The sequence below is a fragment of the Sapajus apella genome, unplaced genomic scaffold (genome assembly GCF_009761245.1).
Source record: "Sapajus apella isolate SASKATOON/1434 unplaced genomic scaffold, GSC_monkey_1.0 scaffold27, whole genome shotgun sequence".
NCBI lineage: Eukaryota > Metazoa > Chordata > Mammalia > Primates > Cebidae > Sapajus > Sapajus apella.
Window position 1 is genome coordinate 17,376,822 of NW_022436967.1, and position 24,841 is coordinate 17,401,662.

Here is a 24,841-nt window from a genome sequence, read left to right on the forward strand (position 1 = left end):
TGTCACAAACTTGTCCTCTTGCCTCTTCTGCCCTGGCACCTTCCCTCCCCATACTAGTAAGTCTGAGAAGGTCACTGTGTCTTCTACTCTTTCTTTCTCAGCACGTAGAGACAAAAGTGATTATATCCTGGATGTGAATCTGCCACGTCGACCTTTGATGAACCTCAGTCTCATGAATACCTCCTGATTCCTAGGATTTTTTTTTAAACTGTCCTTAGCATAAGAACATGTCAAAGTTGATGCTATTGTACACATTATAGGCTATGACACATACAGCATTTTCACCTGTCCTGGAGGGCTGCCTTTAATTGTCTTGCACAGAGCAGTATACTGTTTCCTTAAGGCACAAGGCCAGGGTCTGGGGAGTAACAGCTGAGAAATCTATCTGCTTGCTGCCGCCCAAGGCCACGCTTCTGTCTACAATATCCTCCAATATCCAGACAGACTGGATTTGTCTGCTTTGTTCTTTAGTGTCTTGGTTCCTTCACATTTGGGGGCTGCTTTGTATATAGGGCCCTTTCACAGAACACAGCAGCATACTAGTACAATACGCTGTAGATTCTCCCTTCCTCTCCCCTCTCTCTCATATACTCATATTTTATGTTGAACCAATATGAGGCATGGCTCAAATTTAAGTCATTAAAGTTCTAGGCTAGTTCTGAAAACAGAAACTGATTGGAAATAGAGGCTATGGAATATGCTACTAGAAGGCCGTATATTTAAGAGAGGGCCATCTAGGAAGCAATCATTGGCGTTAAAAACAACAACAAAACATAACAGAAACAAAAACAACTTGGGAAACGGCCCTCCCTTCACGTTTTTTCTATCCCATGGTCAAAGGCGCACTGTCCTTAGCTGCACTGATTTTGTCTCGCCTCCAAAAGACGCCCAAGCACTGCTATGTGGAGCACCCGAGTGAGGCTATGTTCCTGCGGTAACAGAGGCAGGGAGGCTCAAACACCCCCAAACCCCAAGTCCCGGACAGCTCCCCACGCCCTTCCCGCGGTGCAAGGACCAGGCGGTCCCCAGGACACTCAGGGGAGCGGCGCCCCCTCCCGGTTCCAGCAGCGCGGCGGCCGCGCCCCACCCAGGCCCGCGGTACCCGCGGGACAATCCGCGCCCGGGGAAACCAACTGGGACTAGCCGCGCCCACGCAGGCGCGCTGAGGCCCGGGCAGGGGCGGGCCGGGAAGGGGCAGCCGGCCTGTGGTCGAGGCCCCGGCGGGGTGGGCCGGGCCAAGCCGGGCAGGGCCGGGGCGGGGCCGCTGGCGTTTCCGTTGCCTGGATCAGTCTGGGTGCAGCTGCCGGATCCTTCAGCGTCCGCATCCCGTACCGCCGCCCAGCGGTCCGCTGCTCTCCCGCGGGTTCGGGGCACTTGGGTCCCACAGTCTGGGTGAGTGGCCGCCTGGCCCCGGGAGGGGGCTCCCTCCGGAGAGGGGAGCGGGTCGCCGGGCCCTGGGTTTGGGAGGCCGCGCGGCCGAGCGTTGTCCCGGTAGCTGCGAGAGGGCGGGTCGGCCGGTTGGCGGGGCCCTAGGGTCTGTCTGAGCGCTGCCGCGCCCCCGCCGACCTGCGCTTGGGGAGGGCGCGAGTCGCGAGTGGCGCGCTAAGCCAGAGGTCTCTCGTCTCTTGCAGTCCTGCTTCACCTTCCCCTGACCTGACTCGTCGCCATGGCACAGGTAAGGCCGTGCGCCCCGCACCGCGCTGGATTTACCCACAACTTTGTATGCTGGAATGAGGGACTTTTAGAATTTGTCTGAAAGTCACAAAGTTTAGGAGGAAACGGAACCTGCTTTGGGGACATCGCTTCCACCTTTCTTGTTTCCCTTTGGCTTCCCCACCCCAGTTCCTGTGTCCCGATTCTTCCCGTGGAGCACCAGCACCGACGCCACCAAGCTGCCCTCTCGCGTAGCAGCCGGTGACGTGGCCGGATTTGTGTGCTCTCCCTTTTCATGAGTGAATGTGTAAAAGTGGGCCTTCCCCAAAATCCGGAGAGTCACTAAAATTAGAGCCAGAATGAGAACAGCTCATTGTGGTCATGTGAGGCGAACGCATTTTTTCCCCCTTCTTGACTTCCTTTCTGTTTTTTTCTACAAAGTATTTTAATACTGTGATTGAGCGTTGGCTTTTTCCAGTTGCTCAGCCCAATTTTACTAAAAGAAACTGTTGGTTGTACGCTCTGATTATTTTTTTTTATGCAAAAGACTAAACACAAGCGCTGTTTTTCTTAAGCAATGAACTCGTGGAACGAGTTCTCAATTGAATTTGCCTTGGGACAGTTTCAGAAATGGATAATCTAATACAGGCTATGCAGGCTTTTTTTTTACTGTGTTTTCCCCTTTTTTAAAATTTTTATTTATTTATTTATTTATTTTTTATGAGAAGGAGTCTCACTTTGTCGCCCAGGCTGGAGTGCAGTGATACGATCTCGGCTCACTGCAACCTCTGCCTCCCACCCAGTTCAAGCAATTCTCGTGACTCAGTCTCGAGTAGCTGGGATTACAGACACGTGCCAGAACGCCCGGCTAATATTTGCATTTGTAGTAGGGACCGGATTTCACCATGTTGGCCAGGCTGGTCTCAAACTCCTGGCCTCAAGTGATCCTCCCGCCTCGACCTCTCAAAGTGCTGGTATTCCAGTCCTGTATCACCATGCCTGGCTTCTTTACTGTAATTAATGTTTTCAAAAATGTAGGAAAGAGAAAATGGTTTAAGGTCTTCAAAAATTGAGGATGTTATACAGTGTTTTATGAGTAAGATATCAGGGCTTAAAAATTCCAAAACTGATTCCACAGATCTTGTCAATCTAACTGGCTTGTCAGAGTCCAGATAGTTTTCTTTAAAGAAGTGTTTTAACTGCTAAAACAATGCTGTCTCTTATTTGTAGTTCACTTTTTATCAGATTGACTTATCAAAATTGAATAAGGTTTCTTGGTCCTTTCCAAGTGAAAATGGGAGGATTAAGATGAGTTGGCCACTTCATTAAACTTTTACAGTGCTCCCATTCTTACTTCCTCTTTTGCACTTAAATGTTACAGTAAACCAATTCTCGTATTACTCAAGTGGAAAGTTTGGTTTAGGTTCTTCCCCATAGTAAGGATACTTTTATGTGGAATTAACTTTCCTGAGGGATGTTTTTCCTATCTTGATATGCTGGTGTGGTGATTACATGACGATTTAGCAAGCATCGAAGAATAATTCCCTTTATCTCTGCTCATTTGACAGTTTCTTGAGTCTTTTTTTTGAGTTCTGCAGTGATGTCTGAGGGTCCATCAATTCCTTTTCATTGTGTAGACTGTTTACCCAGATAGTATAAGTGAACACATTTTCCAGTCATGAACATTAATTTTAATAATTTCAAAGAATTATTAGTATCATAAAGGCCATGTGTATATAAAACCTAGGAGAATGGTGGTTTGCATATAAAATTATGTACCTGAGCCCTATGACAATACCAAACTGTTTTCTATCAAAACTGCAGGGTTTTTTTTTTTTTTTTTTTATGATGGAGTTTCACCATGTTGGTCAGGTTGGTCTTGAACTCCCGACCTCAGGTGATCTGCCCATCTTGGCCTCCAAAGTACTTGGATTACAGGCGTGATCCACTACGCCCGGCCAAAACTGCAGTTTTTACTCATCATAAAAGTTACAAGTAATGTTTAAAAAAGATAGAGTGTTAAATTTTGTTCTAGTTTTGTTACCAGTTACTCTTGGAAACCATGAAAGTAAAACACTTTGTTAAAATGTTTAGTATTAAAGCTGGGTGGGGCGTCTGAGTGGTAAGAATGTCATGAAGGCAGAACTAGATTACGTAATTGTTCATTAGAAATTTCATAAATATCAGAATTATCTCCATGATATATGTTTAAGTTACAGGGTTTGATCAGAAATATTTTGGGTTGGTTTAACATTAAAATAGTAATTAAAAAAAAAAAAAGCCCTGTGCCGAGCAAGCAAGATAAATGTAAGTAAGTAAATTTGAGATGAAGATCATACCAGAGGAGCTGACTGGATATTGATTGTATCTTTTCATGCCATTCTTTTTTTTTTTTTGAGTTGGAGTCTTGCTCTGACTCCAAGGCTGGAGTGCAGTGGTACGATCTCAGCTCACTGCAACCGTGCTTCCCAGGTTCAAGCAATTCTCCTGCCTTAGCCTCCTGAGTAGCTGGGATTACTGGTGTGTGCTAACACACCAGGCTACTTTTTGTATTTTTAGTAGAGACGGGGTTTCACCATATTGGCCAGGGGGGTCTTGAACTCCTGACATTGTGATCCACCCACCTCGGCCTCCCAAAGTGCTGGAATTACAGGCATGAGCCACCGCGCCCAGCCCATGCCATTCATTGTTAAAGTCAAGGCTCTCTGGAGCTAATGTTCGCTTTTAGGATTTTAGGCCATGGTTACTTGTTTACCCATGGCCTTTGCTACTCCTGGTGGTCTCTCTCAGTTTCTTATCTCTTTGACTCTTATCTTCATTTTGGCTGCTGAGAAATAACTAGATCTAAAACCATTTGGTTGCTTTTTAGTGCACTGAGCAATTCATTGGCATTCAGCAAACCCTAATTTCCTTATCTAATATTCAGTTCTCTTTGGAGGGCTTGCATAGGTGATCAAGCCAGTTAGAGGTAGGCAGTTGGCTTGCTTCTTTTAATGACTTAGAAGTTCACAATGGTAGAAACGTAACAATACTTTTACAGTATAGATTCATTCCTGAAGTATATTTTATTCCTATAACCTTCATACTATTCTAAAATTTCACAAATGCATCTGTTTCTTACAAATTAGTGTTCCTAAGACCTTTGCTTTAAGTGTCCCTTAGACACAGTCTTTCAGTTTAGTAATTTGCATAATATGTAAACATATCATCAATTGATTAATTGCAAGGAATTATATTCCTGCCAGCTTCATTTCTTTGGTGACTTTTTTTTTTGCAACCCCGAGATGGAGTCTCACTCTGTCATCCAGGCTGAAGTGCAATGGCACACGATCTCAGCTCACTGCAACCTCTGCCTCTTGGGTTCAAGTGATTCTCCTGCCTCAGCCTCCTGATTAGCCGGGATTACAGGCATATGCCCACCACATCTGGCTAATTTTTGTAGTTTTAGTAGAGACAGGGTTTTGCCATGTTAGCCAGGCTGTTCTTGAACTTCTCACCTTAGGTGATCTGCCTGCTTTGGCCTCCCAAAGTGCTGGGATTACAGGCATGAGCCACCATGACCAGCTGGACACTAGTTCTTAACTGTTCTCATTTTCATTAGTGCATGCATTCATGAATGTATGAGGCTTTTGCACTTTCACTATGTGCCAAGTATTGTTAAACATGAGTGCAATGGGAAATGGATCTAAGAATTATTGACATAATAGATGCAAGTTCTTTGTGTGTATTATTTAGTCCTCATAACACAATTTTGGAAATAAGTATTACTATTTTTGTTTCACAGAAGAGGAAATTGAGGTTACCTATCTGGCATCGTTTGTATGGGACAAAGGAGGGAAGCCATTATACAGAGAGGCAACAATAGCAAATAAGTACCTAGGGATATAAAAGCGTTTGGCATGATGAAGTGAAGCTGCAGTGAGGTAGGGAAATTAAGCCCTGACTTGGAAAGGGATGCCAGATAGGTAGACAGGAGCCAGCACTGAAGATTATATGTACCATTTTATAGGTCATGGAGCACTATCAAAGAGTTGCAGGTTGAGGTGTGCCATCATCAGATTTGTATTTAACAAAGCTCACCCTGGGTCCAGTGTGATGGTTGCATTTCTGGAAGATGCAAAGGCAGGGTGGTGGAGTGGGGGTTGAGAGAGGGGAGAGGGAGGCTGAGTACTGGAAAACCACGTAGGCTCTGTTGTGGTAATCCCAGGGAGACCTCAAAGGCTTAAACTAGGCAGTGTCTTAGGTTTCAGATAAGAGAGACCAGTGGGGCAGGGTGGGCAAATTTGGTACTTGAGTGGGGTAGTTTTTCACTGATGGAGGGTCAGGGGAGGGTCAAGAGGACTGGCTTGCTTGACCATGGTTGATTATGGGTTTTTTTTTTTTTTTTTTTTTTCTGAGGAAAAAAATGCAGGTTTGAAGCAGGGAAGAAACAGTAGAGGATTTGTTGAATTTCAGTTTCTTATAAAACACTTAGGTGGTATTATCTGGTAAATAGTAAGGTATATATGATCTCTAAGTCTGCTAAATCCTCTTTTATTTCTGTAGGCTCTGTTTGTTTTTTGTTTTGTTTTGTTTTGAGACAGAGTCTCACCCTGTCACCCAGGTTGAAGTGCAGTGGCACTGTCTGGACTCACTGCAACCTCTGTCTCCGGGGCTCAAGTGATCCTCCCACCTCATCCTTCTGAGTAGCTGAGACTATAGTGGGGTGTGGTGGTGCCTGGCTAATTTTTGTATTTTTTTGTAGAGATGAGGTTTCACTAAGTTGCCCAGGCTGGTCTCAAACTCCTGACCTCTGGTGCCCTGGTCTCCCAAAGTTCTTGGATTATAGGCATGAGCCACCGAGCCTGGCCAGATCCATTTGCTTATGTATTATTTATCTCGTCCTACCACTAAAAAAGATTTGAAGCTAACTTATTTCTTACCTTTGTCTAGGATCAGCCATGTTCATTAGATTTGTGCCTTTTGTTTAGATACAAAAGGAAATAAAATTGTGAATCTGTATACATTGTTATCTAATATGAGAAATCCATACTGCTGATTGTTTTTGAAGTGTTGGTGTGAATGAATCGGTTATTGATAGAGCTTTTCAAGTGTTATTTATGAAATGCCCAATGGAACAATTTGGTAAAACAGAATACTCTCCTCTGACCTCTAATGTGAACTCATGGGAGGTCAGTGCCACCTGCTCACTTTAACTCACTCAAGACATCACTGGAGTTATTCTTGGGTGACTTGTAGGAGCACACAATTTACCTTTCCATTGTATTGATGTTTGCCAAGGGAAGTCATTCTTACACTGGCAAAGAGACACAACATTAAACACAGAGCATTAAAGAAATACACAACAAAAATTTAAATTATTTTACAAATCTTTACTTTTTAATCAAAACTTTCCTTTCTATCACGATGCAAACAACTTAATCTGTTTTCCAGTGGTACTTTTTCTCTCTTGGATTTGATTTTAAGATATAGGTCAAAGGTAGTAGGATGGATAGACAAATGGAAAGAAGTAAAAACAAGTAAGAAGGGGCATGTGAAGGAAAGAAAGTTACACAGAAGCAACAGGCCAGTTCGAGTTTAACGCTTTGAAATATAACATTCACTTTTTCTAAGTTGGGATTGGAGCAAGGGTTAGGATTGGGGGTTGAGAGCATGTCTCTGACCTCTGATGTGTTTGTACTCCTCAGTCCTTTTGGAGGTCCTATTTTTCCCCCGATATTTATTTTACTTTGCAGCTCAAAGCATAATCAGGTCACACTGACATTTCCTCTTTTCATGCTTTTCTTATGTTTTTCTTAGTACAGTGATATATTTTTTTCTCATTAGTGGGAACCATTATTGCAGGAAATATTAACGGGCCTCTAGTATGTACATCAGGTAGGGCCCTGGTGTACCTACATGGATTGGGGAGGCAATTGTCTTCCCAGCTTACTGGTTTTGGAGTGGCTCCAAGGTCTTTGGAAACCTGAGCCTCAGAAGAACCACCCCTAAAAATCACTACACAGCAGCTTAGCAGTTGCTATTTCGTGGTTTTCTTCATGATTTCTAGCTCCTAGTTAGTATTAGGTGGAACGCTGGGGTTGCGGGGGGAGAGGTATTTGAGTAAATATTGATTATGTGGAACAGGAGTGCAAAGAGGGTTTAGTGCTCGTCTGTGTCTTCAGGAAAGCTTTATTTAGTGTTCCAGACAGGCGAATACTTTCTCATCTTTAAACTTGAAATTGTTATTTATATCTAAGTTCTGTGTCTAGAAAAGCAGCCCTTCCCTTGTTGTTTGGTTGGTTTTATTCATTTTATTTTGGCATACCTAGTCTTTGAGGGTAAAGAACTTTTTCATTTAGAGAAAAAAAAAAAGCCAACAAAATTATAGACCTAAGGCATGGATGTTTTTGAAGGTGAGAATTAAAAGAGTGAATTGTATATTTTGGCCAAGTATTATCTAAGAATATATTATAATTCTCTTCATAAGGCATTGGTGGTAACAGATAAAGGAAATTGAGGATGAACTGAGTATGGGTGAGGGAGTAGGTATACTTAAGGGTTGGTGTTAAACTGGGTAAAGTATGGGGACTCCAGGAAACAGGGGAAGCCCTCTTAAATGAGTCATTTAAAGTCACAGTTGCAGTCAGTTTTGTGTGGGCAGTGACAGGGTTTGGGCAGGATGTCCAAACAAGGATTCTGCCCTTATGACTCATTTCTCTTATTCACATCTGGTCTCTTAATCCTGCTACGTGGCTTTGCTACCCTTGTTGGGTGACTCTGATTGTATGGAATGTAGCAAAAGTGTTTCACAATTTCTAGAAAGCTCTCAAAAACAGGACCAGCAGTTGTTCCTTCATACAACTGAAGATTTTTAAGATGCTTTTCTTCCATTCATCTTTCACCTAATTTCCTTCAGTGTCTGGTGTCAGATATTCAGATATCCTTTTTTCTTTAGGCAACTCCCTCATGTCTCTTCTGTTTTTAACTTCTCCCTGTTTTTAACCTCTCTGTCCAGAAGTTTCTTCATAGCCTACAAACTGGATCATGCCCCCCCCCCCGCCCTTTTAAACTGTGTTTTTAAAAGCCTGGTTTATAAACTATTGTTTCATTGAGACAGTCTTTCCCTCAATTCATTCCTGAGAGTCCTATAGCCAGGCTGATAAACGCCGTCAAAGACCTCCTAGTTACCAAATCCAGGCGACCCTTTGCGTCTTAGCTCTTCCTTGACTTCCTGTAGTATTGGACACTGCCTCCTTTTCCTTTCCTCTTGGAATATTTGTCTTCTTCAGCTTCCATACCATCACCCTCCTTGGATTTTATTCTTGCCTTTGGGAGGGCAGTGTAGCCAAGGTCCTGTGGGTTCAAGTCCCATCTCTGCTTTTTGCTTGTTTGCTGGTCACTTGGATGACTCACTTGCTAAAACCTTTCTGAGCCAGTATGTTTCTTTGTCTGTAAGATGAGATTTCACTGAGATGATCTATGTGAAGCTCTGTGCATGGTGCCTGGCGCACTGCTGCACTCTGCGGATAGTAGCTGCCAGTCTGATTGTAGGTCACCTTCCCTTTCCTTCTCTTCTGGTCTTTCCACCCCATTAATATTGCCTTGCATGGTGGCCTCCAGCTACTACCAAAGTATGCCGACAACTCACAAGCCTGCTATGGAGAAATGCAAAGCCAGCCATCCTCTTCCCCATCCAAAAAACAGAATCTTCCTAAATAGTTTCTGTTTACATGGGGCCTGCTTTTGTCCCTTTGTTTATGTCTTCCTTTCCTTCTTTATGTTGTTAGTTTCTAAGTGGTCTTATCACTCTTGGACAGTCTGTTCCATTGTGTCCACTGCTGCCAGAGGCATATTGCTGTGCAGAGCTGACATTGTTCTTTTCTTCTTGATTGTTGTCCAGTGGCTCCTGTTGCCTACAGGATGAGGTCTGCACATTTCAGCATGGCTTTTATGCCCTTCCCCTCCCCTCACTGTGACCTTTCCCTTGCTTTTATTTCAACCTTACTGCTTTTTCCAGTCTGTTGAAATACTCAACTCTTTATCAAAAGTACCAGATTGGCCTGGCAAATCCACAGGCAACTTTCAAGACTCTTTTTGGAATTTTTTTCTCGAATTTTTTCTCTTTTCACACTTCCCAATATAGTCCTCTCAAATGTGCTCACATTACCCTAATCCAGCCTACGTGTTCTACTGCACTTGATCAGTTATATGCCTGCCATTTCATACTTGAGGGATCCTGACTTTTAACTAGTGGTTAGTATAATACTTTGCATGTGGGAAGCATTCAAAAGATGGTTGAGTCAATGAGTGAAAAAACAGGTGAACTGCAAAATAAATTCTCACATTAAGAAAACTGGTGGAGTGTATTCATTTTTACACTGATATGGATCAATTTGAAGTGGGCTTATTAAAGAGAAGCTGTAATTTGATCTGACAGAAATAACTTTCCTAACTCACGCTAATGTTGAAAGGTCATCTTCCCAAATCTTACTGATTTCTCCTTTTAACTATGTTGAACCACTTGAAGTTGTCAGTATTCAACCATTCAGTTTCATATGGATTAAGCTATAGAATGAATGGCAGGGAATCTATTGGTCTTTACATATCTGTGCTTCTTAGATGGGGTGGAAGTGGAGACCAGCCTGGCAGTGGGCGGATTTCCCTCTTGGTGGAATGAACAGCTCTGGCCTAGTTTCATAACCTCTCATGAGACAAGTGGGAGAGAGGCTCCCATTTCCCCTTTTCCTAGTTGGCCACAGTCCCATGTTTAGCTGATGGTCAGAGGTAGTGAAAGCTGCTACTAGTGGTGCTTTCAACAGCCTGGGGCCGGGACATCAACCTGGAATCACCTCTTTTTTCTGTTGAATTGTATTCTTTTGGTCTCACAATCATACCACTTGACTTAGGAGTTAAGGTCATGTGGGGCTTCATGAGGTCAGGTTTTCTGATAAGTTCTGTCATAGATGACCCTGTTCAGAGGAAAGAACACTGTGTCTTCTCTTCTTGAACAACGGTAAGGACTACAGTTGAAGAAAAAGTTATTATGACGGTAAGGAAGACCTCAGTCAAGAATATTACAATATAAGTCATGACTATTACCACAGGGGAGAGAGATAAGGTTCAACTCCAAATACAGTGAGGACAGGTGGGGATTTATAGCCAAAAAGTAGAGTGAGGTCAGTGGATGGAAAGTTACAAAGAGGAAACATCAAGTTAGGGGGACTCGTGCTAAACTGACTTAATAGGATTCTTGCTGAAGGCAGGCCAGGATGATCAGATTTGTAGGGTGGGGATGAGGAAATTGATCAGATATAGAGGGTTCCGTAGTTCATTGGGCTGCTGTAACAGAATACTATAGACTGGATGGCTTATGAACAGCAGAAATTCATTTCTCACAGTTTTGGTGACTGGAAGTCTCAGGGTGCCAGCATGGTTGGGTGTGGTGAGGGCTCTCTTCTAGACATGATCGTAGCCTCACATGACAGAGCAGAGAGAAGTAAGCTGTCTCCGGATTCTTACAAGGATGGTATTCTCACTTTGGGGGCCCTGCTTTAATGACTTCATCTAAGGCTCTATCTCTGATTTACCATCATGTTGTGCGGTAGGGTTTCAACATATGAATTTTGAGGGGTCACAGATACTCAGTTCATAACAGAGGGTGATCAGCTACCAAGAGTAGGGGTATCCTTCTTAAACTGATTTAGCAAGATTCTTGCCAGGCAGGCAAAGGGGGCCCAAGGATAAGGACTAGTTGAGAAGAGGGCTCAGGGGAGCCTGTTCAAAGTGTGGCCAAAGAGAGAGTCTTTGTCACTCTCTCCTGGATCCATGAGTGTCACTTTTTTGGAAAGTCTAATTTAGTGCCATTAAAGAGAGAAGGCCACTGAACCGACCTTTGATACTGTCCAGGGGAAGTTCTTCACCATGGCTATCTCTCCCTGTTGTCATCATTTAAAATTTCATTGGTATGTTATTGTTGGCATATGCAACAATTGGAGGCTGAGGTGTAAAATAAACTTTCCCCCTTTTTGGTGACTGTGCTTTTGTGCATTTATAATAAGAGGTGTAAGACTGTAAACTTGGCTAGCTTTACAGTCCTTTTAGCTGTTTGTTTCTCAGTTTAGATTGTACCTTAGCACGAGTTTTGAGGAAATACAAAAACATTTATTAGTAAAGTAAATGCAGGGAGCCTCCATTTAGCATAAGATAAATATTTATGGCTCAGTAGTAGTAAAGCCTTCTGACTCTAAGGATCTAATTCTATCACTAACTTTTTTTGAAATATTAAGATATTTTACTTATTAAAAGCAGTGTATGTATATGATAAAGTAATGTGTAACAGGAAGCTTTATGAAGCTTTATGAAGAGTGTCTTCCAATACACCTTTATAAAGTTCTAAATTCAAAGATTTGTATTCTTCTGACACATGAACTATCAAGTATCATTTCAGGCTTTGCTAGATTGTCTTAAAATCCCTATATAAGTATACGGAAACAGGACTTAGATGAAAAGGCATGTAATAAGAGCATTGCTTAGAATTGAGCACTCAGGATAGGGCATTAAGATTTAATGTGGATTCTGTATTCTTGTAGATCAAAATGCTGTGAGACTTAATTGAAGGGAGCCTGCAAAGAAGTGCCCTCTGTGAACCAGGAGGTGTTGGTGGGGTTTGGTCACAGGGAAGAGGGAGCCAGCCTTCCAACTGATGGTATTGCAGGTGGATCAGGGTAGCTTTTGTGCTGAATCGGTCCTGCCAATCCCCATTGTAAATGGTTCACTTCCCAGTTCAAAAGGGGTCACAAATCTTATCAAATGGTAAATTTATTTAATGACTGAATGTGATATGTAGCAAGCAGCTTCCTGTTTATGTTATTTGCTTTGTCATATTAGTCATGATATGAATAATACCACTGTGTTTCCTGAATTAGGTTCTCAGAGGCACTGTGACTGACTTTCCTGGATTTGATGAGCGGGCTGATGCAGAAACTCTTCGGAAGGCCATGAAAGGCCTGGGTAAATTTAGCTTCCTCTTTCTAAAAAAATGTGATATTTGTTTTTCCAAACAAGTCATTAATTACAGTAAGAATAATTTTAGAATATTTGGATCTGAAATCTGTTGGAGAAGAGGTATGTTAAGATAATAAAATAATACTATAAACCAAGAGTGTCCCATCTTTTGGCTTCCCTGGGCCACAATGGAAGAAGAATTGTCTTGGGCCACACATAATGATAGCTGATTAGCTTAAAAAAATCGCAAAAAAATCTCATAATACCTTAAGAAAGTTCATGAATTTGTGTCGGGTTGCATTCAGAGCGGAACTGGGCCACATGTAGCTTGCCGGCTGTGGTTTGGACAAGCTTGCTATAAACCATCCCTAACATTCAGTCTCTAGAGCTCAATAGGCAGTTAAATTCAGCCTCTGTGCTTTTCAGCTTGTTATCGTCACCTGTCTGGTAGAGGCCCGAGTCCATAAGGCAGCCGTCCCTGCGTGTGAGCAGCTCTGCTTCCAGTCAGATATTCCATTCTCATTCTGCAAGTCTCTTCTCTTTCCCCAGCCTCTTTTCTAGTCATTTAAAGGACTCCCATGTGTCACTGATCTCCTGTGCTCAGCCTCCTTTGTACTACTGTTCATGTGCTTCCTGGCCCTCAAGTCCTTCCATTGTATCCAGCCCACCTTTTCAGACTCATTTCCCATTACTACTTAATGTGTTCTCAGACCCAACCATGCTGGCTTATCTACTGTTTATGAAAGCCCTATATTTCCCCGCTGCTGAGCTTTTCTCGCATTCTAAAAGCTGTCCTTCCTTTCATCACTGCCTTTCACAATCCTTCCATCCTTCAAGACTGTTTTGGGTGTCACGTTCTCCATGAGGCATTCTCCAAGACTCCCTTCCACCTTCTATCAGCTAGGAGACCCTTCTTTGAATCCTGTTTAACACCTAGACCTTTCCTGAGGCACTTATCACATTTTGCCTGAGCTCATAATTATTTGTGGGTTTTGGTATTTCTACCTTAAATTGTAATTTCACGCCAGAGTCTCTATCTTTCTCGTCTCTCAATCCCCTGTAACACCTAGCACATTATGCCTTATGAATAACTGTTATTTAAGTATCTGTTGCATGAAAAACTAGGTGCACTAAGTTTTTTAAGAGGCAGAAGTATTTTTCCATCTACTTTCCAATACACTGGGAATAGCGGGATAGAATATATTGGAAACAACATTTTATATATCGTAAATTTTTAATAAACTGTTTAGTAAAACATTTATGTGTGTGTGCATATATACGTGTGTGTGTGTGTGTGTGTGTGTGTGTGTGTGTGTGTGTGTCTATGTATTTTTTTTTTAAGAGATGGGGATCTCACTATGTTGACTAGGCAGGTCTCAAACTCCTGGCCTCAAGCAATCCTCCCATCTTAGCCTCCCAAAGAGCTGGGATTACAGACGTGAGCCACCATGCCTGCCATAAAATATATTATATATTCGCATAGGGAGAGGCAAGGAAATAAGGTGACTGGGAAGTGGGTTGCAAAGATCATTGGGAGAGTATGCATGCAGGAGCCAAAATGTAATTATTAACCATAAATTCCAGGCACAGATGAGGAGAGCATCCTAACTCTGTTGACATCCCGAAGTAATGCTCAGCGCCAGAAAATCTCTGAGGCTTTTAAGACTCTGTTTGGCAGGGTAAGACCATACTTCATCCCAGGAGAGAATGAGGGAACAGCTATCAATTATAAGACTAATTTGAAATATACTGGTATTCTTTTGTAAGCATCATTTATTTTGTGATTCCGAGTTCCCTATTTCTGTTTCTTTCCACTCTAAATTATCAGCTCTTGGGATACAGTGCTCACCCAACTTATCCTCACGTAATTGTTTTTCCTTGCCTAATGCTGTAGAGGTGCCAAAGGATCCCGTGGTGAGAATTCTCCCTTTTCTTTTCCTCTGTGCTTCTCACTCATGTTCACATGGATGTCTTACTGTCTCTTTTCTAGGTGTAAGCCTGTATTACAACATGTTTTGTTTTAACACGGTCACAAATATTAGTTCCTTTTGTCACGATTTTAACGAATGGATTTTTAATTAGTTGATTTAATTGCTTTTATTTGAGTAACAATTCAAAAAATTTAAAATTTATTACTAAATGAATTAGTGCATGCATGAAAAACTTAAATGTAGTCTTGTTATTCTGAAAACATATGTCACTTAATTGAGAAAACAAATGCAAAAAAAGTATTCTAAACACCATTTCTAGTTGTGTGGTGTGCTGAAACTTGTGGGTAGGAAATATTGTTTTATTTTTCTCATAATTACATATACAATTTCCCCATAGGAACAAATGTCTCTCAGTGGTCAGGAGCCATAGTAATGACTGTAATCTATTATGTATTTGAATATTATTAGATATTGAGAGAAAAGAAAAAATTATTCTATTTGGGTATGAGAGACTAAATGTTATCCTTTGTAAAAATTCATTATATGATTATTTTTTAGAATTAAAAAAGGTATGTTTCTCAGAATAGTATTTTTAAAATAAAATCTTAGCCTACTTTTAAGGTATTCATTTTTTTTCAAGTTAAGGAAAACATCTTTTAAAAATAAACATCTTGACATGTAAGTGGGTTTGCCTTAGTTTAAGCTGTTGATCACAGGTTAAAGGTATATTATTCAAGGTTATGGGATTTTCTTTAGCTCATGGGCCCTCTACTTGGAGACAGCAACATAAAGAATTCATTAGAGCAAAGGGCTATCATTCATATTTAAGAAGAAGAATCTCATTACAATTTCTGCTGGTTGACAAGTTTGTCTTTTCTGTGAGTTAGGATCTTCTGGATGACCTGAAATCAGAACTGACTGGAAAATTTGAAAAATTAATCGTGGCTCTGATGAAACCCTCTCGGCTTTATGATGCCTATGAACTAAAGCATGCCTTGAAGGTAAAAAGGATGAGTGAAAGGAACATTTTTGTCATAAATAGTATTATGTTGTTTTGGTAACTACTTCATCTTATTTGTTATATTTTAAAAATTTTATCTGATTATTTCAGTGAGAGATGCTTGGAAAACAAAACTGGGAGGCAATAAGCAGTAAAGGAGGGAGAAAATTACAAGTGTGCCCATTTCATTTTTTTTGCAGATTTAAACCTAATAATACTGGCTATTAAAATTTTAATATTTTTGTAGCTTCTTGTATTTTATTTTCATGCCTGTCTTCTGATTTTGAGAGTGTTTAAAAAATATTACAGATGACCTATTTTATCTTTTGAAATAGAAAATTGCCTGATAAGGGAACAATAATATTACTTATTTTAAGTTAAAAGGTAAAGCTTCAGAGAGAATTTTCAAGATAAAGATTTTCTCATACTTATTCCTTCTTTCCTATTCCTCTAAACACTAAAATGAAGTAGCTGGTAAACTGCCTCATTTTAGGTGTAAGCCTATTGCAGAGAACTATAATTTCAGTTGCAGCAAAAACTAAATGTGTAATCCCTTGACTGGTGTTTGGAATGTTGTATAAATAGGACAACCAACATTGGCACATTTGTTTGGGCTCATGGGACAGGATGCAGCTCAGTTGTTAGAAGTTAGATTTTGAATGGGGACATTGAGATTTAACAAGGAAATAATATTTCTCAAGGATTCTTACTTATGGAGTGGAGGGAGAAGGGCCATCCCCATAGGGCCTAGTTTGTGTTCAGTCTCTTCATTTTTCTATGGTGATTCTTTTGGAATAAACACAAATCTTAGGTTATTGAGAAAAATGTTTTCTAAGTGCTTCTGAAATGTCAGCAGTAGTTGAAATTCTGCCAGAGAATTAACTCTAGGTTTTTCAGTGCTTAATTTTTGGGAAAATACAGAAATAGAAAGAAAATAAGGCTGAAATATGCTATCTTTTAAAAACATTTAGTTCAGCTGTATTGTTGCATCTCCTACTTTAATGATGCAGATGTGATTTTTAAAAGCAGAAAAAGGAAAGCCAACTAAAATGATTTTTCAAAAATCCAGAAAGCAAGTTGCAATTCCTTTTTACTGCTCTAATTCCTAGTAACTAGGCAATGCTATATTTATTGTTACCTTTGATGTAGAATTTCCCTGTGACTGCACAGCACTTAACTTGGGGTGCAGGGGTTTATCTTTTGAGGTGCATATCAGTTAAGTATCAGTGCTCTTCCACGTACATTTATGTGAAGTTTTCATTTTTACTCTTTCAGTTTTTAAAAAATTACTTCATGTTTCATTAAAATGTTTTACTTTTAAACTAGAATTAACTGATCAAATTAAAAGTTACAAATTTATATAACTGGTTATATATATGTACACATATATATATGTACACATATATACATGATAAACATTGTTTTCCATTAGACAAAAAGAATAAAATGGTCTTTGGAGAGAAAATTATTTAAAATTTCTTATTTCTATAACTAATAGAACTCATATATGAAGAAGTCCATGTTATACTGGATAATATTTATATAGCCATGCAATTGGGGGAGGATAACTTTCTTTTTAATCTTATTGACATGTTTACTCTGTTAAAATCTCCAAACAGGGAGCTGGAACAGATGAAAAAGTACTGACAGAAATTATTGCTTCAAGGACACCTGAAGAACTAAGAGCAATAAAACAAGTTTATGAAGAAGGTAAATGTTTGAGAGTTATATTTTGCCTTTACCGCCACTGTCACTTCCTTCATTTCTCTGATTTGAATGTAGTCCTTGTAGGTACAGGAGGCAGGCAGTAAATGATGGTTGACTGAATGAATGAATGACCTGCAATTCAAGCTGTTTTTCTCCTTCAGTAAGGAAAACACTGCCTTGTTATCCTCTACTATTTTAATATTTTATAAGAACCTGCTACTGAATATGGAGTTTACTTTTGCATAAGATTTGCAATTAGTGTAGGGATACACAGGTTCTTTATGTTAACATTAAGGTAAAAATGGTTTTTCTTTCTTTAAAAAAATTTAGTTTTATGTTAGTAAACTTTAGGAGTTATATAAAAAGTACTTTTGATACTTTGGAAAAGAAATCTAAACCCTTTCCCACATCAGAGTTGATAAAGTACATTTGAGTAAATGTATGTTGTCTTAGCTAATGGCAGTGCTTGAATGAAATAGTCTGCATTATGATTTTTCTTTCTGGTGTGCCTTTTTCATGAACAGAAATCTACATTTCAGTCTAAAGTATGTCCCATGAGTAGAATCAAGGAAATGAAAAAAAAAAAAAAAAAAAAAAAAAAGTAGAGGTAGAGAGTCCTTTTCTTACAAGATTTCTTGTAGCCGACTCTTCTGCCTGACTGAGGAGGGTCATACTATCCAGTTTCTCAGCTCAGTCAACAGACACCAAGCCTTGTGTCTTTTACTAGGGGCTATATCTTGCCATTTGTTTGTTAATCTTAGAAATGGCTTTGTTAACCCAGCAAGTCAAAACACTGTGATTGTTTAGAGCAACTGAATAATTACCTTTCTAAAGGGCTGAATCTCTCCCACCTGCTTCTCTCTTTATGGGCAGTAAGTTCCCAACCACTAAGGCAGAAGTGATACATGTATCTCAACTTTGAACTTTATTTGATGTACTATTCAAAGACCTCTTTCTGGGGATGTTGACGTTGATGAGAGCCTTTGTGCTACTGGATTACAAATGGTGTGCTGATAGGGGGTAATAACTGTGTGGTCTGTCCTACTCAGCTGTGTAATTGAGCACTGGCTATGTGTCTGGCAGTGTGTTGGCTGTCATGAGTGACAAAAGGTGTGAGCAGTTTGCATGCAGTCTCTTCAGGGCTTTACATGACAGAATGACTACAATTGTTAAAGGATAATAAAATTCAAACTAAAGTAAAATACCAACAATGTTAAATGCAACAATGCATTCAGAAGAGAGAGGTCATCATAGCTTTGGATGTTAGAGAGGCTTCATGATGCAAATCACGCATGCAGTAGACTTTCAAGACTAGATAGGTTTACTTGGTGTCCATTGACAGATGAATAAGGAATACACACAAACACACACACACACAAACACAGACACACACACACAGGAGTACTATTCAGTCTTAAAGAGGGGAAATCCTGTAATTTCAACATCATGGATAAACCTGGAGCACATTATGCAAAGTGAAACAAACTAGGCACAAGGCATAAGCTATGCATGATCTCACTTCTTACGTTGAATCTAGAAAAATCAAACTTATGGAAACAGATAGTAAAATAGTGTTTGCTAGGGTGTATAGGGGTGGCATGGTGAATGGGAGAAGGGACTGGTGAGATATTGATCAAAGCTTACAAAATTTTAGTTAGGCAGGATGAGTAAGTTGGGGGGATCTAATGTACAGCATGGTGACTGTAGTAATAGTATAAGATATGCTTGAAATTTGCAAATAGAGTGTATTTTAAATGTCCTCACCACACACAAAAATACAGGCTGTATGAAGCGATAGGTATGTTGATTAGCTTGATTGTGGCAATCATTTCACAATGTACACATATATCAAAACATTGTGTTGTATACTTTAAATATATACAATTTTTATTTGTCCATCATAACTCAATAAAGCTGGGAAAAAATACTAGGTGCGTTTTGGGTAGGTAGAAAAGGTATTTTTGGTTGAGGTACTGCCTGTCTTTAATGGCATGGAGACTGGACTGTGGAGAGCATATTGAGGGATGGAGAGGGCTTGGCTGTCGGGGAGGATGTGTGCACGTCCATTGCTGGAGGTAAATGGAACACGTGAGGTTAGGCTTGGGTGTAGATGGTTTTGCATGACTGGATTAGGAATTTGGACTTAATGCAAAGGCACTGTAAATTCCTGAATGGGCAGTGAATTGTTGAAGGAACAATTGAGGGAGGAAGGAGACTTGACTCAAGAGGCTAAGTGGGTAGTTACGTGGATGGGGAGGTAAGCTAGGTATTTAGGAATTATGGCCCAACCCAGGTTAGTGAGAGGTGTGAGGAGGATAAATCAGGGACAGGAGAAACATGTGATAGGATTTGATGGTTAATATATACAGGTGTTGGTGTAGAAGAAGGAATTAAATATTCCTACAAGGTTTTGTATTTGGGTAACTGGTTAAAATAAACATGTAACTCTTCTGGGCCTTTTAAATAGAAGTTTCAGGCTTTTAATTTTGCTTGCTTTCACATAATGATTAAATATTTAAATACCTTAGAGGAAGGCCTCTTTTCCTTTAATAGCAACTATTTGAGAGTAGTGAGAAAGACATGTAGACTCTTGTAGATCCCAGTTCTCTCCTTTTTTATGGCCTTACGTTATCAGCTGGAAATAGAGGTAGGAGGGGCCATAATTTAGAATATCATTGCTGTCTTTCAGAGTTAACTTTGTTTCTGCAGAGAAAAAATGTCTTATTAGGGGGAGTGATGGTCATGCCTAAAGAAATCTTAGAACATTGGAGAATGGAAGACATTTGGAAAATAACCATAAAAAAGATTTGAAAGAAAGCAAAACAAAGTTTAAGCTTTTGATTAATTGTATTTAGGAGACTTTCCATTACCTTGATGTGTCTATAGATTAAAGACTACATTGGTCGAGAGAATTTCTAAATGGCTGAGTCTTGATTTAAGTTTGAATTGAGTGCCTTTAGGAGACTTCAATTCATTTTTTTCCAACTACTCACCGAAAGGATTTGCTTAAAGCATTCAGAGATGGAATAGATGGAATTTATGTTAACCAAATATAATATTTCTTCTTTTACATCTCTTTCATTTTATTAATGGGGCAAGATTATTTTTCTAGTTGAAAGAAGATGTAAATAAGTATGAAATTATTTTGTTGCAGAATATGGCTCAAGCCTGGAAGATGATGTGGTGGGGGACACTTCAGGGTACTACCAGAGGATGTTGGTGGTTCTCCTTCAGGTATTGGGTGGAGATGAATTACGATTTGATTAAAAAGCCTGAGATTGAACGGGGCTGAATCTAGTCAAGTAAGGTCACTTAAAATTCTTTTAATAATTTCTGGTACTCGCTGATTCCTGCTGCAGTGATTCTGGCTGTATGTCGCCTGTGCTTGTTTGTATTTCAGCATATCTGGTCTAAATTCTTAATAGCTAACTCATACATTTGTTTTAGATAACAGTATCTTGTTTCTTTCATAGAATGATAGCAGTATCTTATTCCTTTCGTTGAATTTAAAATCAGGGGGCCCATATTGGTTTTAGACAGCGCTGTATGATGCTAATGGGAAATAGTGCAAGATTGATCTTAATAAAAGCATATTATTCCCAGAGAAAGAGTTTTATTGCATAACCATCAGGTGGAACCACTTTTCCTTTTGAATGAGAATGCTCTATAGTTCAGTAATGTGATATATTACCTCTCATAGGCTAACAGAGACCCTGATGCTGGAATTGATGAAGCTCAAGTTGAGCAAGATGCTCAGGTGAGTGATGCCCAGGATATGATGACTTTATTATGCTGTAGAAATGAAGAAATAATTCATGGTAATGAAAAATCACAATGTATGTTATAATAGCCTCTAGTGACAGTCTTGTTAGTTGGGTTCTTTATATTGCATAAGACCTACATAAGTAGCTTTCTCTTATTCTGATCTGGTCAGCAAAATATTTTGCCCCAAAGCTGAAATGCAATAAAATAAATTATATGAGTTCCAATTCTCTCTCTCTCTCTCTCTCTCTCTCTCTCTAAATATATATATATATATATATATATATATATACACACATATATATACATACATATATATGGTTTTGGTGATTATTGAACATTCACAAAATAGAGAATTTTACAAGAAAAGAAAACAGGTGTTATTAATTCTACTGCCAGTTATACAGTGGATGTCTTAGCAGGAGAAAATAAAGAAGAAATAATAAATTATTTAACAGTATGTAGTGTTATAAGAGACGACAAGTTATTTTGGTATTAGGAAATTTCTTTTCATTTCCTTTGACAGAATTTTAGGTAGGATTGGTCTTTTGTCAGCTGCTTTTTAGTGACTCCAAATGAAAATTTCCACTTAAGTAACTTTTAAATCCTTATAAAGGCTCAGTATGGTTAATAAAACAGTTATTAAAATATAGGAAAGGAAATTTGAAACAGAGTTGACAACTGGAACTTGGTAATAAAGGAATTACTTAGATTCCTAGAACCACCAATCATAGACCTCTTTCTGGTTACAAGTTTCAGTTAAGAGAATATCCAATTCTTGCTTGGTTATCACATATCATTGAAAAAGGAAGAGCCATATTCACTCCTCCAGTGGAACAACCTATGGGTATGTGATCACACTTTGCTAACAGAAAAGAGGGGAGAGGTTATTCTTTTGGTTAGGTTGATTTTATAAGGGCTTCAGAATGCTGTCCTCTCTGTCTAGCTGGAGAGAGAAAAACAACTGAATGTTTACTGAGGGCTCTCTGTGTAGTACTTGACTCTTGCTTCACTTTGTTTTAGAAAATGCAAGCTAATTGTGTCCAGCCTCTGATCATAACTTTCAGGTTCCTGAATGGGTTATGAGCCCCTTTGTTATCTGCGTCTTTACTTATGCCTCTAGCCTCTCTCACATACCCTGTCTCTGCCCTCTTGCCCCTCCCATACCGCTTCACCTGAGTCCTCTTCAAGAGTCAGTCTTCAGCTTAGATACTTTAGAGTTAGGTGCCCCTTATAGGGAAAACCATAGCCCCCCAGGCTTCCTGTCACAGTTCTTGCCACCTTCTCTGGAAGCTACCTATTTACTTGACTGCCTTCCTGGGCACTCTGAGCTGTCAGTTCAATTGTATCCTCAGCTTCTGGCATAGTTTAGGTGCTCAGTAAATAACTGATGAATGAATGAGCACTTAACTCTACCAGAGAGGGGCAATTTCCCTTTTATAAATAAGGAAATAAGCTCATGGCTTCCACTGAATAGCAGTGGAGTTGGGATTCCTAACCAGGCCTGTCTGACCCCAAACCTCTTTCTCTTTCACTATAAGATAGTCATTGTTCTTGAATATTAATATTTCACTATATTTCACTATAAGATCTTGAATAGTAATATTTCACTGTAAGGTATTCAGTGTTCTTGAATATTAGCACCTTCTCTGATTTTCTCTATCATTAAACGATTTATTAAATATTGATTGCAAGCATAGTTACAGCTTAACTTCACCTTCTTTCGGGAAAACGGCTAGAGCAACCCTACAAAGTTGTACTCCTGTTAGGAGCTTTGTTCAGTACTGAGGTGATCTTACTGCTTTCCAAGCATTGTTTGTGGCTTTGCTAGGAGACAGTGCTGATTCTGTCATTCCTACTCTCAAGAGTAGGATAGGAGTTCTGGGAGCTTTTCAGTGGTCACAGTGTAAGAAGCCAACTCTAGTCCTCTCAGATGTCTGCAGTGAGGCCTGTATTTGTGAGCAGAGGGAGGGCAGATTTCCCAGCATAGTCAGTGATGTAATGAGAGCATTGCGGCAGCGTGAGGCTCCTGAGGGGAAAACAGTACACTTTAACCTTGTTTTCATTAATTTCCCTCCTCAGAGCACTCACTGGATAGCACCGCTGCTCAGACTTTCATGGGCATGCGAAGCACCTGGGGACCTTGAACTGCAGATTCTGATTCTGTGGGTCTGGGCGGGGGTTGGGAGTCTGCGTTTTGAACACGCTCTCAGGTAATGCCTGAATCCTTGGTACTTTGATTGCCGAGGCTGTATAGGTGACACTTACCTGTCATGCAGTAGATATAACCATTCACAACCCTGAGAGTGCATGTGAGACTGTATATGTGAAAACTGCTTTATAGAGTTACTTTAAAATATCCCTTGAATGGAATCCAAGCTTTTCTTAGCCTTCCAGTGACCAGGAGCAACACAGAACATGTTACACTGGCTATTAGTCTTTGAATCTTTAAAATGTATTGTTATTAACTAATAAACCTGTTGAAAACAAATAATCTTTTAGCATTATAAAAAGGAACACACCAACTTGTACCTCATAGCAAGGGCAGCTAGACTGTTATCACTAGTGAGAATTTGAGATTTCTTAATTGGGAGTAAGCTGAGAGAGCTGAAGGGCCCTTTCATAAGCTTTTGCATTTTTTTCTCTACTGATACCTGGCACTAAGAGGATTTCTATTACTTGTGAGGTTTGATAAGCCATAGTGAATCATTCACTTGGGAACTGAACATTTTGTAGATAATCCAGTTTAATTTTTAACATTTTTAATGTGTTAAACTGATTTAATATTTTTAATGCATTAAAACAGATTTTATCTTCTTCCCCAATAAGTCCTTATCTTCTTCTCTGGAGGGGGAGTTGAACTCTTAGAGGAAAGAGGGGGAAGGAGAAGGGAAGCAGTTTACTGGGCACTTGCCACTGAGTACCTGACACTGTTCATTCAAAGCATTATGTAAGTTATATAATCTTCATTAGTGACTATACATATATTCCTACTCTGCTTGCAAGGACCTAAGGCTGAAGAAATTAAGTAATTCATCTAAGATCTCACAGATAAGAACAAGGACCACATCTATGTTGATTCAAAGCCTTATCCTTTGCATTGAACCAGGGCTTATCAAACTGTACTTAGGCTGAACTGTAAAGCTGAGGGAAGGGATATAAGGGTCCCTCATCCAGATGGATCCATGAATATTGGGCATCCTCCTTTAGAAGAAAGCATGCTTAGATTAAAACAAAACTGTTAAATATCGTTGTTTTATATGAAGAAGCCATCATCATTGTTGCGTATTACGTAATAATAGTTTTACAATAGATATTGATCCCAAACATAATTCTCCCAAGAAAATTAAAAGATTATGGTAAACATAGTTGACATCTCACCAATTACTCCTATACAGGCTTAACTCCTGTACCTACTAGAGAAACTTTCTAGACATTTTAAACAGTTGATAAGAAGTGTGTGCATCAATGTCTGTGATATTGTACAAGATGAGTCCCTCACCCATTTAGGTGTTAATATATTTGAATATTTTATCTACATATAGAAATATACTAGAAGAAGCAACCAGCCCCTTCAGGATATTGATATTAATAGTAACTTTTTTTTTTGCTTTCCCTTCTCCCTTCTCCCCTTCCCCTTCCCCTTTCCCTTCCCCTTCCCCTTCCCCTTCACCTCCCCTTCCCCTCTCCTCCACTCCCCTTCCCTTCCGTCCCCTTAACTTTCCTTTTTGCTCTTGTTGCCCAGGCTGGAGTGCAGTGCCACCATCTGAGCTCACTGCAACCTCTGCCTCCCGGGTTCAAG

At 39.9% G+C, this 24,841-nt stretch overlaps 1 protein-coding gene across 1 annotated transcript in view; it reads left to right on the forward strand.

The window, feature by feature from the left end:
- Positions 1-1,160: 1,160 nt before the first annotated feature.
- ANXA5 (annexin A5) overlaps positions 1,161-24,841 on the forward strand; it is a 29,893-nt gene continuing 6,212 nt past the window's right edge. Inside the window, exons 1-8 of the mRNA XM_032292411.1 lie at positions 1,161-1,392; positions 1,632-1,675; positions 12,561-12,645; positions 14,224-14,318; positions 15,458-15,571; positions 17,190-17,280; positions 20,432-20,511; positions 20,978-21,034. Of these exons, the coding sequence (XP_032148302.1) occupies positions 1,667-1,675; positions 12,561-12,645; positions 14,224-14,318; positions 15,458-15,571; positions 17,190-17,280; positions 20,432-20,511; positions 20,978-21,034 (531 nt within the window). The 5' untranslated portion in view covers positions 1,161-1,392; positions 1,632-1,666. The remainder of the gene's footprint in view (positions 1,393-1,631; positions 1,676-12,560; positions 12,646-14,223; positions 14,319-15,457; positions 15,572-17,189; positions 17,281-20,431; positions 20,512-20,977; positions 21,035-24,841) is intronic.